General features: G+C 30.8%; 2 protein-coding genes, 1 long non-coding RNA gene and 1 other non-coding gene across 6 annotated transcripts; all 4 read left to right on the top strand.

Moving 5' to 3' along the window:
* The first annotated feature begins 773 nt into the window (after positions 1-773).
* TRNAY-GUA (transfer RNA tyrosine (anticodon GUA)) lies at positions 774-864 on the top strand. The gene is given in 2 exon segments: positions 774-810; positions 829-864. It is a non-coding gene; the product is annotated as a tRNA-Tyr (tRNA).
* A 365-nt stretch (positions 865-1,229) lies between these two features.
* LOC112751606 (uncharacterized) lies at positions 1,230-3,870 on the top strand. Its single transcript, XM_025800803.3, has 4 exons — positions 1,230-1,492; positions 1,627-1,704; positions 2,117-2,215; positions 3,591-3,870. The coding sequence occupies exons 1-4, from the start codon at positions 1,490-1,492 to the stop codon at positions 3,660-3,662; spliced, it is 252 nt and encodes an 83-aa protein (XP_025656588.1). The 5' UTR covers positions 1,230-1,489; the 3' UTR covers positions 3,663-3,870.
* On the top strand, positions 3,831-8,745 carry LOC112751605 (large ribosomal subunit protein uL30y). Of its 3 annotated transcripts, XM_025800802.3 has the most exons (8): positions 3,831-3,871; positions 3,992-4,442; positions 6,812-6,990; positions 7,104-7,201; positions 7,312-7,369; positions 7,903-7,982; positions 8,071-8,173; positions 8,257-8,745. In XM_025800802.3, exons 3-8 carry the CDS (start codon positions 6,814-6,816, stop codon positions 8,470-8,472), a joined length of 732 nt encoding a protein of 243 aa, XP_025656587.1. In that variant the 5' UTR covers positions 3,831-3,871; positions 3,992-4,442; positions 6,812-6,813; the 3' UTR covers positions 8,473-8,745. The 3 variants fall into 3 exon arrangements, with proteins under 3 accessions (XP_025656587.1, XP_025656586.1, XP_025656585.1); XM_025800801.3 differs by lacking the exon at positions 3,831-3,871 and having other exon boundaries at positions 4,117-5,610; XM_025800800.3 differs by lacking the exons at positions 3,831-3,871; positions 3,992-4,442 and having other exon boundaries at positions 6,805-6,990.
* Positions 8,746-16,467: 7,722 nt separating this feature from the next.
* Positions 16,468-17,026, top strand: LOC140179032 (uncharacterized). Its single transcript, XR_011872593.1, has 3 exons — positions 16,468-16,645; positions 16,737-16,791; positions 16,880-17,026. It is a non-coding gene; the product is annotated as an uncharacterized lncRNA (long non-coding RNA).
* Positions 17,027-17,449: the final 423 nt, after the last annotated feature.

The following is a 17,449-nucleotide window of genomic DNA, read 5'->3' as shown; positions in this document are numbered from 1 at the left end:
ACTGAGACAGGGACACTGAGACATAAAATTATGTTTGGCAGAGGAGACATGGACAGAGACAATGTGTCCAGAGACACTGAATTAGTATATTTTGTGTTCATCCTGACAGGAAGGACACGGAGACACTAACAAAGAACACAACTTATTTTTTATTTTTTCTTTCATTATTCTTGTTAATTTTTCATAATTATAATTTTTTATTGTTATATTTTTCATCTCAAATTTTTTGAATAAAAAAAAATGAGAATAAATTGAATTTTTATAATTTGTTCTAGTTTATCACCAAACAGAATACAAGAACACAAAATTTTATATCTCTGTCCATCAGTGTCTTATCCTGTCCTGTTCTCAGTGTCTTATCCTATCCTATTCTTAGAAACAAACGCAGCCATAAATATGGTTAGCATTACAAATACAATAATCCTCCACTCTCTCCTACTTTCTTTTCATTAGGCTTCTCTGTGATGTGAAAATGTTCTTACTTATGAGGTGTAAATTACATCATCATCTATCAAGTATGTGAAAAAAAAATTCTAGTAAATGTTGAAATTTGAAGGAATATTTACTCAACAATTAGAGATTTAGAGATGATTACATTATTAAAAAAAGAAAAGAATAACCGACCCAAAATACTTTATCCATAAAATTCTAGTAAATGTTCTACGCACACATAAAATTTACTCTGCATATATAAGGCCATGAAAAGTAATGGTAAAAGAATATTGTTTGTTTGACACTAATAGAAGTTTATCAACAACTTGCCTTCAACAAATCCGACTTTAGCTCAGTTGGTAGAGCGGAGGACTGTAGTGATTAATCTGCCAGTTAATCCTTAGGTCGCTGGTTCGATTCCGGCAGGTCGGATATTTTATTAAAATATTTACTTTTAAATATTTATTCAAATGCAAAAATTTAGATTTGAATAATTATTTATTAAATATAAAAATTTTGTTGTTATTTACAAAAAAAATATTTATTCAAATATTATTACAAAAATTTAGATTCTATAAGCTATTTATTAAATATAAAAGTTTTATTGTTATTTAAAAAAAAATATATTTATTAATTTTTTTTATCATATTTTTAAATTAGAATATTTTGTTGATAATATTTTTTAAAAATTTTTTGGCTGGCAGCTGAATCTTTTGGCACCAAATTGGTAATTAATCTGTAATATTTTCCAGTCTATAATTTTTCTACCTTGTAACGATATTTTTTTTATTCTGCAGAAAAAGTCTTGGTCAAGGTTTTCATTCTCTTCCTTTTTTGGTTGGTTTTGGACATATCCTTTTTTTGTTTTTGGTATCACAACCTCTTCTCGTGAAGCTTATTTTTTTTGGGGCCAAGCTCAAAGGACAAAACGGCCCAAACTGAGATTCTGAAATTACCAAACTGCTACCTACCTTGTCCTTGTTGAATCTCTACGCTACTTGGTTTTCGGTTTTCTTTTGTCAGCTTTGAGCTCCCAAAACATTCATTCACCGCAAACATGGTAATTCTCCCCTCACTCAATCGCTCAATTCATGCTTCTGTTTACTTCAATTATGATTTTATTTTTTTTTTGTTTTATTCTGAATTTAATAATTGAATTGAACGCTGAGTAATTCTCATAATATGTGTTTGTAGGTTTGCTTGGCTTGTTTGTTGCCCCTGTTCCTCGTTCCCATCGTCAACATCCTCCCTCTCCTCTTCGATTTTATCATGGTAAGTTCTTCTGTTTCGTAATGTATCCTACCGAATCGGATCAGAAATTCTGATTACTTTAGATTCTGTGAGCATAGCCAAAATGATTCAGATTTTCATTCTTATGGATTTATGGTTGGTTACTCTTCTGAACAAATTGAAATCCATGAATATTTGTTAGTTTGGAATTTCAACTAAAATGTAGTAACGATTATCTCAATTTCACCTTTACTTTAGTGATCTGAATTAACTCATGGTAGTTATTTTACAATTTAGTAAGCAAAATTCTTTTCTATGCTGGTGAATTTTTTTTGTTTAATTAATTAATGTGTACTAAAGCCTTAAAACATAGTAATTTTTAAGCTTCATATATTTGTGTTGTTTTTGTAATTGGTTCTAACATTGATGCTTATGGTTTTTTTTTTTTCAAAAGGGGAAAATCTATAGGCTTTTTGGTTGGGAGTATAGGAAACCAGAGAGGGCTCCTGCAGCATGTCCATACAAGCCTGCAGCCAAGAGGGATACTGCTAAAGTAAGCGATGATGAATGAATTTTATGATTATTATTATTGCAACTGGTTTATGATATACAGCTATGCAATAGGATATTGTTTGAACTTTGAATTTGCCCTTGTTATTGTTTAACTTCAGGTGTGAACTTCAACTTATCTGTTGTTAACAACCATGGGGACTGGGGGGTTTAATTCCTTTTTACAAAATTAAGAGTGAAGAAGCTATCTTTGTTTCCTTTTTCATTTTCCTTTGGGGTGTATAATTGGCAAATCATTAGTTAACCTTAATTGATCCTAGGACCTTTATCACCAAGGGTTATGGTGTAGTAGTAGAGGCACTCTACGGCAATGGGGAAAATCTAGGTTCTACTTGTGGAGAGAATGCTTGATTGTGCTCGAAAAGGATTAGTTCCCTTCTTTCCCTTGGGGGAAAAAACCACCTTGGACTGATGGCTAACAATCTCTGCTGCTTGAGCTCAACGAGGTAGTGGTTAGAAATAGAACCCAACGTGAGTTTGCTCATCTAGTTTACTTAATGCTCAAACTTCACTATAACTCGGGTTAGATTCCTTGATTATTTTGTTAGCAACTCACTTGTAAATATATTTTTTATGAGCATCTAATGAGTTGTGGGGGCATTCCATGAAATTGAAGTGGCGCAAACTTTCTCCAAACCAAAATTTAAGTGCATCATAATGAGAAATCCCATTTTAATTATAATGATAGAGAATTTGTGCTCATTTTTAAGGTAAATTCTTTGAATTTCTAGTAGCGTAGTTGTCCATGATTTCATCCTGGTTGGTAAGAGAGACTTAACACTTTGTTTACAGGAAATAGCCAATGGTGTGCTGGGTCATGAACCCCATTAATCTCCTCAGTGTCTCTTTAGTAACTTGAATACATAATGTTATGGAAAGCTGTTGAACAAAATGATATTTTGTATTCTACTTTCAAGCTTATCTCTTATAGCTTATAACTGGAGTTAGAATTTAGATCTGGTATTGGTTCTGAATCTTGTTGCCTAGCATATGCATGGCACTATCTTGATTTGTGATTTGTTCTGGAGCTGCCATCAACAATATGATATGCAATAAGGAAAAGCGGAAAACCTAATCCTTATAAATAAACAGGGTGATTGACGTGAAATTCCTGGAGTGATATCCAATTAAGTCAGAAGCAATCTGTATAAAGAGTATCCACACTCACTTATTCTTAATGTTTTACATACTTATCAAACATTTTAAAAGAAAACGAGTGATTGTAAATGCTCATGGAACACACATCAGAGGTGTTGCATCATGCGTGCGCTGTATTATGTTTGTATTTTTGTATGAATGCTTCAACTTCATAAACTTTATGAATATAATTTTAACTCCAAACCTTAATGTTATGGCAGGTTGAGGCCGATACTGAACCAGCTCAAGTAGAACCTATTAAACCTGCAAGTGTAGATGTCAAGCAGGATTAACGTCCATTGTTATCAGTATCAACAATATGTGGTTGCAATGCTCCCAACTTTCACCAACTAGGAAAAGATCAAAATGACATCAAATACAATGCTATCTGTATAATTTAACATGATGCATGAGAACTGACTAGAAATGTTCAATATGTTATTCTGTAATTTACAGGAGAATATGCTTAAAGTTAGTCATCACCACGACTTCATTTCCCAAGGTTATTATGTTTCATAACGTAAATCATTTTGGTCTACATTCTGTAAGTGATAGATAAAAATAGAAAAAAGAATGCTATATTATATAGATAATAACGTGCCTTGATCGATCATTTTAATAGAACGTATGGATGTCAAAACGGGTTGAACCTGTCAAAAATGGGAGTGGGCTGCTATCTTATTTTTTTAAGGGTATTTTTGTAAATTTACATATCATATAAATAAAAATATTTCACTTTTCCTTCCCACAACCACAAACAACAGCCGGCCCTAATTTCCCTTCCCTGACCTTGAGAGTTGAGACTGAGAGACCCTGACCCTCGACTTCCTTCAGCCTTCAGGCAGCAGCTCATCATCGTCGGTCTCCCAGTCGCCGGTCCCTGTCTCATCACGATTTTCGCCAGTCTTCACCGAATCGCACCCCCGACGGCGCTGTTTGGTCTTGCCTCTACTCTATCCTCTGCTCATCTCTCCTCCTTTGCCTCTCGGGCCTCGACGGTTCTGTGTCCGGCGGATTCCCGGCGCGCTCCTCTCTCTTCCTCTGCTCCTTGGCGGCTGTGTTTCAGACTTTCAGTAAGTGAAGATTTTTATTTTTTATTTTTTGAAATAAGGAACTGTGATTACAGTTTACCTATTCTTTGTTTTTGTTATGGCTCTATCATATAATCATATATTCTTGTGTTTGTGGCTATGGACAGCTTGTTTCATGCTTTTGAAATTTTTTTGTGAATTTGTTTATGAAATTTGTTTTACTGGACAGCTTCTTTCATGCTTTTGTGGACAGCTTCTTTTTCCTATTTTTAAAATGCTAACTAACTTCTAATTTATGAATGAAGTCAAACATCGATACTAGTTTGGTGGCTTGGTAGCTTGATTGAATATGCTATTGACTGTTTATTCTTAACTTCTTATTTATGCTGATATGCATTCTTTGATTTGCATTCTGTTTTAATTCTTTGATATGCATTCTATCATAAGGAAATCAGTTGTGGTTGATCGCATTAATGAAATTTTTTTAAAGGGAATGAGAAAAATTAAGTGTTAGGCCTCCCCCCTACTATCAGTGTGGATTTTTGATCTATTTCTGAAAAAAAAAAGATCGATCTTTTTTTTTTCCCAACTACATTCCACAATCGAAAGTCGTTTTTGCCAGACCGAAAAAAAAAAGAGTTTTTTGGAATTGAAAACAAACAATCTCTATTAAAAGTGTTTCAACATTACTAAGTCAAGCAAAGCTTAACACACTTCATAAACAAATATAATTTCTTTGTTTAATTCTCTAATCAGGCAACCCAATACAAAGATAAATTTTCATAGGCTGTGAAGAAACCCTCAACTGTTTTGCTGTCATTCTTTGTTATTTTTATCTCCGTTATAACAACTTTATTGAGAGACCGAACTAAAAATAGCATTAGCAAGGAGCAACACTCACACTCAGGATCTAACTTTCAAGCACTCAGAGAAAGTTTTTTTATTTTTTTGTTTTTAGTTATTATAAAATATCAAATTGGGCCACTGATTTAATATTTTCTCCTCAATAGTGGGCTTTATCCAAAACGCTAAAGCCCAAACAAATTAAAATAAGTTGGGACCCTGAATGGTAAATAAACGAAAGAGAAGGCTAAGCTGAAGTGAGCACTACAAAAACCCTAGCTCCTTCCGCACTTAGCCTCTGATCTCAGTCGCCGTACACAAAAACCCTAATCTCTCACTGAGCGACTTCGCGTTCCACTTTCAGCAGGTTCGTCCCCTCTCAATTCCCTCCGTTAATGTCTATTCTCTTCACTCTTCGTGCTTCCTTCAATCTTCTGCGATTTCCAGATCTATTGTTTGTTGATTTTCATTCCTTGTTTGGGCTTCATTTCTTTTCTGTCGCTCTTTTAACAAAGAATCATGTTGTTGATTTTTTGGAAATGTTATTGATTATTTGTTGAACCTATTTTATTTTGTTGTTCTGCTGCTTCTGTTAAACTTTTATATGATTCTTTGTTTCCAATTTTGATTTTTAATGCATATATCCTCGAACTCCAGCTCTATCTCCTGGTTTATCTGCAGCTCTGGCCGGCTCTCATGGTATCTCAGATAGTCATGAATGTCGCAACCGGCTGGATTTGTTTGAATTTCTGCTTCTGTTTGAATAATTTATGTTCTATGTTCAGTGTATTTTGAATTTGCTAATTGTTGTTGATTGTTGTATTTGTTTATGCAGTTTGTTGTATTTGGGGGTTTTAGCTTATGAATGTGTATTATTTTTAATTGTTAGGGTTCTAGGTTCTGATTATTAAAGAAGGTGTGTTTTTTATTGTTAGGGTTCTAGGTTCTAATTGTTGTATTTGGGGGTTTTAACTTATGAATGTGTATATTTATTTGATTAGGGAAATTGGTTGTGGTTCACTGTTCAATGTATTTGTTTAGGAAAATTGCTTCTGATTGTTCAATGTATTTGTTTAGGAAAATTCCTTTCTTATTGTTTAAATCTGCAGAAATTTACAGGATACGAAAACAAAAAATAGCATATAAGTGGTCATGAAAGAGATTTTGTGTTATGATGATGGATTGGTGCTGCGCCAGTTCCTCTTCCAAATGAATCTACAAGCATCAGATCTCTGACTGCATTGCCTGCTGCGCCAGTCCTCATTGAAACACTGAAAATTTATATTTATTTTATCTTATGTTGACTACTAAACTTTTAAACTTCTTTTATTATCGTATGTTAATTTCTTGTCGTTGAATTTCATTGGATTAAGACTTTGTTAGTTATTGTGTATTTGTGTTTGTTGATTTCAACGTGATGACTTTGTATGTTAATTATCGTATGTTTGAAACACTGAACATTTAGCTTTTGAGTTGGAGCTGAAATGTGTCAGTATAATAATTAAAACTAATGAATTCTTTGTTGGATGTTAATTATAACCGAGATTTTTATTTTGAATGAATGGCAGAGATGGGTGAGGAGGTGAAAGCAATTGTTCCCGAGTCTGTGCTTAAGAAGCAGAAAAGGGAGGAGGAATGGGCCTTGAAGAAAAAGGAGGAGCTTAATGCTGCAAAGAAGAAAAGAGCTGAGAGCCGCAAGCTCATTTACCGCAGGGCAAAGCAATATGCAAATGAATACCAGGAGCAGGTTGCATTTCACCTTAATCTATTTCCCTTTTTCTCTGTTTTAATGTTTGTTTCTGTTTCCTTTATTGTGTTTTGCATTTTTCTCTGCCAGATTGACCCGCTTTTATATTACAGGAAAAGCAGCTGATCCAATTGAAGCGGGAAGCAAAGCTGAAAGGTGGATTCTATGTTGATCCAGAGGCTAAGCTCCTGTTTATCATCCGTATCCGTGGGTATGTGTTTGTTTCCTTTGTTACTCCATATTTATGCTATTAATACTATGTCCCAAGTTTTAATCGATTCTGTAATCTGGGTCTTACTTGTTCTAGTTGTGTTTTTTCAGTATCAATGCCATGGACCCCAAGTCAAGAAAGATCTTGCAGTTGTTGAGGTTGAGACAGGTACTGCTTATAATCATTGAATGTTGAGCTTTATTGTGTTATTTTCTTGTGTGGGCGTTGTTATGGTTTACTTGGTGTTAGTAGTACAGTTCATGACTGTTGTTTTATAACCATGTTTAATGTGATGATCATTGAGGTGTTTCAACTTGAATTCAAGTCCCTGTTTATTGGTTTGTTAAACACTATTCAATTTATGTTAGAACAGGCAGATTTTTGTTTGTTGTTGAGTCACAAAAAATGGGGAGTAAACACGTCTGCTCTCATATTCTCAAACCTCTCTCTGTCACTTGTTTTGTTCCCCAAGGAGTGTTAATGTTTTTGTTCTTTGGCTTTATGTGTGTTTTCACTGCATTTGCCCAAAAGTCTTGAGGCTATATAGTGTCATGGAAGTTTGACATAGTCAATTAAGAAAATATGTAATGTTTTTGGTACTTGTTTGTAATACTATCTGTTTGAAATCTTGCCATTTACACTGTGTAAAGTACCCATACTAATGTTTTACTCCCTTGCCTCTGTTTTCTTTTTTGCAACAGATCTTCAATGGTGTCTTTCTGAAGGTGAACAAGGCCACAATGAACATGCTTCACAGGGTTGAACCATATGTGACCTATGGGTATGTAAACTTGTGCCGTCATGCCTTTTTGAATGTGATGAATCCCTTATTTTTTGGGCTAAGCGTAATAGTTCCTCTCCTTTTGTAGATACCCAAATCTGAAGAGTGTAAAAGAGCTTATTTACAAGAGGGGCTTTGGTAAGCTGAACAAGCAGAGAATTGCCCTAACCGACAATTCCATCATTGAGAAGGTCTGTAATATTATTTTTAGCATTAGAATATACAATTCAAATGGATTCTATCTACTCACTGCTTTCCTTGGATGACGCTTCAGGCACTGGGCGAACATGGAATCATCTGCATCGAAGATCTTATCCATGAGATCATAACCGTTGGATCACATTTCAAGGAAGCAAACAACTTCCTTTGGCCATTTAAGCTCAAGGCTCCATTGGGTGGCCTGAAGAAGAAGAGAAACCACTATGTTGAAGGAGGAGATGCCGGAAACAGGGAGAACTACATCAATGAGCTTATCAGGAGAATGAATTAGGATGTGGACTTCTGTTCCAAGCATAGTGGATTCAGTCTTTTATTGGCTTTTTTAGATCAAGGTTTATTGGAAGTTTGGAAGTAATACATTTCTGACACTGATAAAATCTTTGTTCAAGGTTTATTTTGTTTTTCATTTTACAAAACAGAGTTTGTTGAGTTGTCCTTTAGACATTGAGTATTATCGGTTTATAATGTTTTTTTTAGTCCCTCGTTTTACGAGAAATATGTGATTTTCATATTGCACTAGCTTTAATTAATTGTTTTCAAATAAGTGTTCTGGTAGTATTTAAGATATGTCGAAATGTTAGGGGTTAGAGGACAGATTGAATTTATTTTTGGTTTCAACTAAACTATAATTAAACCATTTAAGTAAACATGACATTGAACTAGATTCATGTGGTGAATAGCATAATCAAATTCAGCACACAGGTATAATCAAATTCATCAAACAGGTATAATCAAACTTAACAGTTAAATATAGCACTGAACTTGAATATAATTAAACTTGGTAAACATGTATAATCAAATTTTAATGTAATCAAAATAAGAAAATCTTTATAATCAAACACATTGAACTTGAGCATAATCAAACCCATAATCAAACTTAGCAAACCCGTATAATCAAACTTAGGAATTAAATATAGCACCTAATCTGAGTATAATCAAACTTAGCAAACCCGTATAATCAAACTTAGGAATTAAATATAGCACCTAATCTGAGTATAATCAAACTTGGTAAACATGTATACTGTATAATCAAATTCAGGAATTAAATATAGCACCTAATCTGAGTATAATCAAACTTGGTAAACATGTATAATCAAATTTAATTTATAATCAAACACAGTAGTCAAATATAACACTGAACTTGAGCATAATCAAACTCAGCAAACACAAATAATTAAACTCAGTAGTCAAATATAGCACTGAATCTGAATATAATCAAACTCGATAAACATGTATAATCAAACTCAAATTATAATCAAACTCAATAAACATGTATAATCAAACTCAATAATCAAATATAGCATTAAACTTGAGTATAATCAAACTTTAAATTATCTATAATTAAACTCAGAGTATAATCAAAGGAAGCAAGTAATTATTAATTTTTAACATCAAAACAAAGAATAGTAAAAATGCCAAACTAACTTATTTTTCATTGGAACTTGTGTTTGCTCCTCCTTCTTGCTTCTTTTCTTTCTTTGTAAGTTTTTAACTTTTTATTTTGACTAATAACAATTTAAAAAATATTTAAATCCTTTTAGCAAAATACACGACAATTTATTTTACGCATAAATTCTTTTAGTGTCTAAAGTGTTTTTTAAGAGGTGTTTTACCTTTTTTTAATTTTTTTTACTAATATCATTTTCAAAAATACTTTGATTATACTCTGACTTTGATTATACATGTTTACATATTTACAAAGTTTGATTATACTTTGAGTTTGATTATAAATATTTTGAAGTTTGATTATACTCATGTCTAGTGCTATATTTGACTACAGAGTTTGATTATATATGTTTAATGAGTTTGATTATAATATGAGTTTGATTATAAATGTTTACCGAGTTTGATTATATTCAGGTCAGTGCTATATTTGATTGTTGAGTTTGATTACGTGTTTGTTGAGTTTGATTATGCTAAAATTCAGTGCTATATTTGACAACTGTATTTGATTATAAATGTATAATGAGTTTGATTATACACGTTTACCGAGTTTGATTATATTGAGATTCAGTGCTATATTTAACTGCTGAGTTTAATTATACGTGTTTGCTTCTTTTATTTCTTTTGTTTCTTTTTAATGTTCAGTCACCAAAAATAAAAGGCAAATAAAAGGCAAGAGAGGGAATTTGATTTTGAGAATGGATTTATGCGGGAAAATTCCCAAAAAAAAACACTCTTCTTTTCTGCCACGTGTTGTCACCAACTCCCTTTTTTATTATTACTAGTAGCGCCATGTACTAATTCGGCATTGGGCACTCTCATAATTATAATTATAATCACTATTATATATTTTACTCATCATCATTATTATCCTCTTCTATTTTCTATCTTCCACAATAATATTAGTAAACGAGAAAAGAAAAAAATCAATGCAAATTTGTCACTTTACTCTCTAAAAAACTATTGTGTCGCAGTTTACAAATATTTTGTTATTTTTTGTTTTATATATTTTCCGAATTTTTTCTCTCTTCGTCCTCCTCCTTTTTCTTATTTTTATAAATCTTTCTATTTCACACTTTTAATTTTTTTTTATTTTACCTTTTAAGAAGAATAAAAAAAATCAAACAAAAAAAAATTAAGGAATTATGCAACTTTTTATTTTTATTTATTTATTTTTTTACCATAAATACAAACTTTTGAAAGAAAGATACGTAACTTTATAAATAAAAATACATAAATTTTGTATAAAGAGAGGGAAAAAAAAGAATAAGAAGAAACAAAAATAAAATACATCAAATTCAAAATCTTGAAAATTTTCGAGCCAAAATTAAAAAATTTATGTGTCATGGTTAAAAAAGTTTGGTGTTATTTTTCATTCGAAGAAAAAATGTGATTCACGTGCACATGTGTGAGCAATTTTTATTTGATTTGGACCAACTTAATTTAGATTTGGTGGATAAAAATACGTAAATATATAACGAAATTGATAAAAAAAATATCTCCAAATAAACCATAATTATCTATTAAAAAAACAGAATTATCACGAGATAATGGTCATTGCTGAGTTTATTATAGTCAAGTTCGATGCTATATTTAACTACTAAGTTTGATTATAAGTGTTTATTGGGTTTGATTATAGTCAGGTTCAGTGCTTGTAGCTGAGTTTGATTATAGATATTTATTGCATTTGATTATCTTCAAGTTCAGTGCTATATTTGACTACTAAGTTTAATTATAATAGTTTTTATTGAAAATATAAACCCTAAACTCTAAATCTTAATTTTTATTATTTAATTTATATTTAATTGTAAATCTTTTAGCAAAATATTAAAATAAAAAAATTACAGAATAAATGAATATAATTCATTACATGCATTTTGCTAAAAAAATATTTAAATATTTATTTAAACAGATATTATTAACAAAGAAATGAAATAATAAACAAAAAAAATATATTCCTTCAAAATATGTAGCTAAAATAATTTAAGTATTTTTGAAAATGATATTAGTAAAAATAAATGGAAAAACACCTCTTAAAAAATATTTTATACATTAAAAAAATTTACGTGTAAAATAAATTGTCATGTATTTTGTTAAAAGGATTTAAATATTTTTTAAAATGATACTAATAAAAAAAATTTTAAATTTACAAAAAAAAAATTATATTTATATTTATTATAAATCTTTTAGCAAAATATTAAAATAAAAAAATTACAGAATAAATGAATGATTCTGAAATTTAATCTACATTTGTTTTTACTATATAAAACATAATTCATATTTTCTGTTGAAAATTGTTAGAAGGAATTTGTTTCATTCATATTTTTATCCATTGCTCGTAAAATCAAATGTTCATAGAATGCCTTCAATTCATAATATATAACAAAGTTAGAAGCTAGCGATAGTATCTCCTTAATTACATATTTAAATCACTAATCAGGAGAATGATATTAGAAGAGTTTTCTCTTTTTTTCTTCCATGCTATCTCTTAGTTTGACGGGACAAAGATTAATCTGTTATGGATCAAAGAGACTAATTTTGTGTTTTTATATTTTTTTTGGTGATAAATTAGAACAAATTATGAAAATCTAATTTATTTTTATCTTTTATCATTTAAAAAATTTGATACGAAAAATATAATAAAAAATATAATTATAAAAAATTAACAAGAATAATAAAAGAAAAATGAAAAATAATTTGTGTCATTTGTTAGTGTCTCCGTGTCTTTGTTATGATGGATACAAAATACACTAATTCTGTATCTCTAGACACATTGTCTCTATTCATGTCTCCTCTATCAAATACGATTTTGTGTCTTTGAGTCTCTGTCTCAGTGTCCTGTCTTTGTATATACAAACGCAACCTAAGAGTTTGTCGTTTGCTGCATGCATAAGGCGAGATTCCTTTGTTGTATTTTGCCAAATTTCAATCTAACATAACTTAGATTAAGAGTACAAGACCGTAATCATAAAGCTACTTGGAAAACTGGCACTAGCCAGAATTCAAACTCTCAATACTTGTTTAAGTAAACTAGAGAACTAATTACTAGACCAATTCGAATTGGCTAGAAGAGTTCTGTTTTTTTTTTTGTATTAAAACGGGAGAGAGTTATCTCTTAATATTATCTTTTTTTTAATTGAGTCCTAGTCCTATACGTATGAGGATGTTGATTTTTTTTTTTTGGTTAGAGATGTTGATTGTTAAGAAACAGAGTAGAAATTTTTTTGAACATTTTCACTCTAAAAGGCTTCTATGTTGGATTTTGGACTCAAAATTTACACCCTCAAGGGACAAGAGTATCTAAGCCTAACAAGTTATCCCAACCCAAAAAAAAAGTTCCCATTTTCTGGCCAAAACCAATATCTATGCACTTCAGAGAAATAAATTAAGTCTGTCCCAAAAAAAACTCTGTCCAAAAAGTTCTCAAGAATTGTTAAAAAAAAAAACACATGTATAGGAACTCCCCACCCCAACAAATATCATGAGAATCTATGGAAGTGATTTTATGGGACCCTTCGTAACGTTATTTGAATTTAAGGTCATCATCATGAGCACATCGTTTATAGAAAAATGAAAATCATCCCTCTCCTCCTTGTCCATCTGTAAAGATCAAAAGTAAAGCCAAGTTTCTGGAAAATAACTTCAATTCAAAGCATTTGTGGCTCCAACGCTTCCCTACTTGTGATTAATTAATTTAAAGTCATGACATCATTTCATGGTGTTTCTATAAGACTATGTAAAAGAATCACTTACACCCATTTAAATAACTATCCTATAATTAACTAATTTACAGAATATTCTAAAGTTCGTGTACATTTCATAACAAGTAGGTGTTTTTTTTTTCATGGGGTGGAATATTCTAATGAATCATTTGCAACCAATATACAATAATAAAATAAAGTTAATTTTTTTGGTCTTTGGATTTGGTTTGTTTACTTGGCTACCAAGGAATGAGATTATACAAAAATAATAAAATAAATGGCTGCTATATAATTTATTAGATAAGTTACAAAAATATATATTCAATAAGATTAATGGTATTGTGACAATTAAGTCTATATATTCATGTCTCTTAACCTACTCTTAGGTAGCGTTTGTTTTGAGGTACCGAGACAGAAATTGAGAGACGTGGGACTCAGTATCATGTTTGTTGGTTCAGAGATTGGTACTAAAATTTCTGTCTCTATCTCCAAAATTTCAGTATTTCAGTACTTCAAAAATGTAGAAACACAGGAGACTAAAATTTGTAGAGATGGAGGCTGAAACTTTAATAACATTTTATACCTAAAATACCATCATTTCAATTAATTAATTCCAATTTTATCCTTTGTGCAAAATAAATTAGAGTTTCATTCTTATTTCAATTTCTGTCTCCTATTTTGCACCAAACAGAATATTCAGATTTATTTTAATCTCTATCTCTTAATTTCTGTCTCTCAGTTTTAGTCTTTCTGCCTCTGTCTCTCCACCAAATGCTATCTTAATAAGATGATAAATCTTGCTTCTGTGTATTTCAAAGTCAATTAAATGCACTATTGACTTGAAGGATTCATGTTGAGGTAGTTGGTGACAGAAGCAAAAAAGGAGAAGTAGGAGTACTTGGATCAAACATACAAGTCACTAACCCACCAAGCCATGGTAGTGGAGTCTATATATGAAGAAGAAAATTGATGAAAGGCCTTTAATTTCAAAATTATTTGATGTTGGTCATACATAATTACATACCAAATTTTTTAGTAGTGCAGAGGTAAATAATTACATATCTGTTTGGTTCACACTAGAAAGTATAAAAGGCGTTTTCTTATGGAAACATAACCATTTTTTTTTCTATAAAATATATTTTTTTCCACAAGGATATATATAAAATATTTTTTTATTTTGAAATATCTTTAAAACTTTGCTATCTATACGTCATTTTAAGATGTGTCATAAAATTATTTTTCTTACAAGTTTAAATTGATAGAAAAGAAATATATGAATTGTTGTATTTTTTAATATATTTTTTATGCAAAACTTTATTTTAAATTTTGTGTAAATTTATAGGTATTTTTTTAAATTTATCTTGTACTAAATTGTTTTTATTTTAAAATCAATATAAATTGAACTAAGCACTTTTTTATCATAAAAATTTGGATATTAGGTCATAAAATTATTTTTCTTGAAATTTAAAATAATACGAAAAGATACATAAATAATCATATTTTTAAAAATTATAGTAATTAAATAATTAATTAAAGTATTCAGTACTGGCGCCGCCGGTTGCCAGTTTGGTCACGAGTAAATGAGCCATTGGCCACTTGTATTCTGTGGTTGTAAGTTACGACAAACCAAATCGGCCTAAGATCCTATTATTTCATTCTTAAATTCACTTTAAATTCTACACCATATGTTACCTGCTATCAATATATATATTATTCTTACTATTGTTCTTATTATCATATGTAACAGCATCAATAGGAGGATATATAGATGCATGGAGTAAATATTAATTCGAACATTTCTATTATTTTTAAACAAACGTTTAGGTCAATTGAGTATTGATTAGTTAATAAGCTTTGAGATTAAAACTTGATAAGTATTTATAGAGGTATTTATAAATTATTGATAAAAAGAATTGTCATAAGAAAAAAACCCTTAAACTTGCATTTTTAGAGTGAATACCTCACCCGATCCTGACAATTATTTCGAAAGGATAATGAAACCTCTCAAAAAAAAACACCCAATTCGGTTCCTGATCTTTTTTTTTTGGACTGATTAGTCTTTGTGCAAAAAAAAAAAATAACATTAATTTTTTTTTTGCACAGAAATCTCATTATCCTTTCGAGATAATTGTCAAGGGTCGGATTGAGTTTTTTCTTTTGTTAAGGACCTCGTTGTTTTTCAAGATAATTATCATGACTATTTTTAATTTTTCTAGCATTTTTTTATCATATGAAAATCTAAAGTTATGAGCATTTATCAACACTTATATTGATTCCATTGAAATTTCTTCTTAATTCTTAAGTAGGTGGGGAAGCAAATGGAAATATGAGTGTATTATCAACCATACAAAATGAATTTTGTGGTTCTAATATAAGTTTAATTCTTCCCACGTGAAGAAGATGACAGCTCATACAATTTTATAGTACAATTTATTAAATGTAGAAAAAAAACTTTTTTATTTTTCAATCTAATCTAAAATTTTCTCTAAACATTAAAAGTTGTCTCTATCCAAGAACCAGAGCTTTGGAGAGAAGTGACGCAAGCATGGACTATTGGATGGCGTCATTTTCTAATTATTAGGTGTTTATATATTTTCTTAAAAGTGCTGTTAAATTAGGCTTTTTTTTTTTTTTTATATGAAAGTAAAAGTGGTGATATATCTTAATATTATAATTTTTGGTGTTATTTAAAAGTGTGAAAGATACACAAATCTCCCTCGATCCGATTTCTCTTCTCTCACAAATCCCTTAGTCCGATTTTACAAATCTCTTAGTCCGATTTATGTATCCTCACAAATCAGACAATCTGATTTCTGTACTTCTCATAAATCATCGGACGATTCGATTTTTGTTTATCTAATTAAACGGTTCCACATTTGAGAATAATGTAAACTCCGGTTAAATTAGTAGATAATTAGTCAATAAATTAATTTTTAATAAGGAATATTAGAAACGCGAATATTATATCAAATTAGGATAGAGCTCATCGAAACGAAAATTTTGACACCAATTTCAAAAAAATCAGTCCAAGATAGGACCGAACGGGCCGAACCGATTGAACCGGACCCAAACCGGGCTGAGGGCCCAATTAGTCCAACAATTAAAAAGAGCCACGGGCTCTTGTTTCTCTTCATTTCCCTCAACGACGCAACAAGCCTCCCAGGGAAGAGAAGAAGAGAAATTCGTTTACGGTGAATTCAATTTTCCGTAACTTTCCCGTTCGAGCTTCAATCGTCGCACCGTTTGCGGCTACGCGTTCACCACATCGAGCTCTACATTTCTATCGGAAAAATTTCATAGGTAACTCATTATTTTACACTCAGCCTTTATTTTCCCCAATTTTCGAATTTTAAGTGGGAATGTTAAATTTCTTTGATTTCTGATGTTTTAGGATCCAATTAGCTTGAGAGAAACGTTCACTCTTGCTTACGTGAAGCTTGGGTAAGGTGAGGATACGATAATTCTATTTTATTTTCATTGAATTTGAGCTTTGAGTATTAAATTGGATATATGTGTGTTATGAATGTGTATTAGGTTGTGAATAAATAATTGGAGCTTGAAATTGTGAATACTGGAACTTGGAGGAAGCGGATTAGTTGAGTTTTGAGGGTCTGTCTTGGTTTTGAATAAATAGCTTTGGTCGTTACGTGGAAATTGGCCAAGGTATGATTTAGGTTTCTTGCATTTAATATATAATGTTCTGTGAAAACTTAGACTAGATGACTATAGGATAAGTTGGAATGCAGGTGTATGTTTAATGTTTAGTAATTTGTCGATGAATATATATTTGGTTGCAATTTATTGGATAATTAGTTATTAATTTTGGATGGTGAATGTTGCTATGTAATTTGGAGAGAATTATGGTTGAATGTTACTGTTGATATATAATATATAATGTCCTGAATTAGTCCCACATTGTTTAGGATAGCAAATGGAGTGGGTGGCCTAGGCTATAAATATGAGGCTAAGTTCTCCATTTGTTTTTGCACCAGTCAGAAACACTTTAAGCTTGTATCTAATTTTTCTTTTTCTTTGTACTCTTTGATTAGAGAGTGTTCTGAGGTGTAGTTAAATATTTGCTTTGAGAGAGTGTGAGTGTACTGG

This window comes from Arachis hypogaea, chromosome 15, assembly GCF_003086295.3.
Source record: "Arachis hypogaea cultivar Tifrunner chromosome 15, arahy.Tifrunner.gnm2.J5K5, whole genome shotgun sequence".
Classification (NCBI taxonomy): Eukaryota; Viridiplantae; Streptophyta; class Magnoliopsida; order Fabales; family Fabaceae; genus Arachis; species Arachis hypogaea.
Note: the sequence above shows the minus strand (reverse complement) of the source record. Positions and strands in the feature narration are given on the sequence as shown.

Excerpts from the sequence above, each read along its gene's own strand:
- LOC112751606 (XM_025800803.3), top strand. Across the intron at positions 1,705-2,116 it reads TCCTCTTCGATTTTATCATG|GGGAAAATCTATAGGCTTTT; the intron begins GTAAGTTCTTCT and ends TTTTTTCAAAAG. Across the intron at positions 2,216-3,590 it reads CCAAGAGGGATACTGCTAAA|GTTGAGGCCGATACTGAACC; the intron begins GTAAGCGATGAT and ends ATGTTATGGCAG.
- LOC112751605 (XM_025800800.3), top strand. The coding sequence starts at position 6,805 with ATGGCAGAGATGGGTGAGGAGGTGAAAGCAATTGTTCCCGAGTCTGTG. Across the intron at positions 7,370-7,902 it reads AGTTGTTGAGGTTGAGACAG|ATCTTCAATGGTGTCTTTCT; the intron begins GTACTGCTTATA and ends TTTTTGCAACAG. Across the intron at positions 8,174-8,256 it reads ACAATTCCATCATTGAGAAG|GCACTGGGCGAACATGGAAT; the intron begins GTCTGTAATATT and ends ATGACGCTTCAG.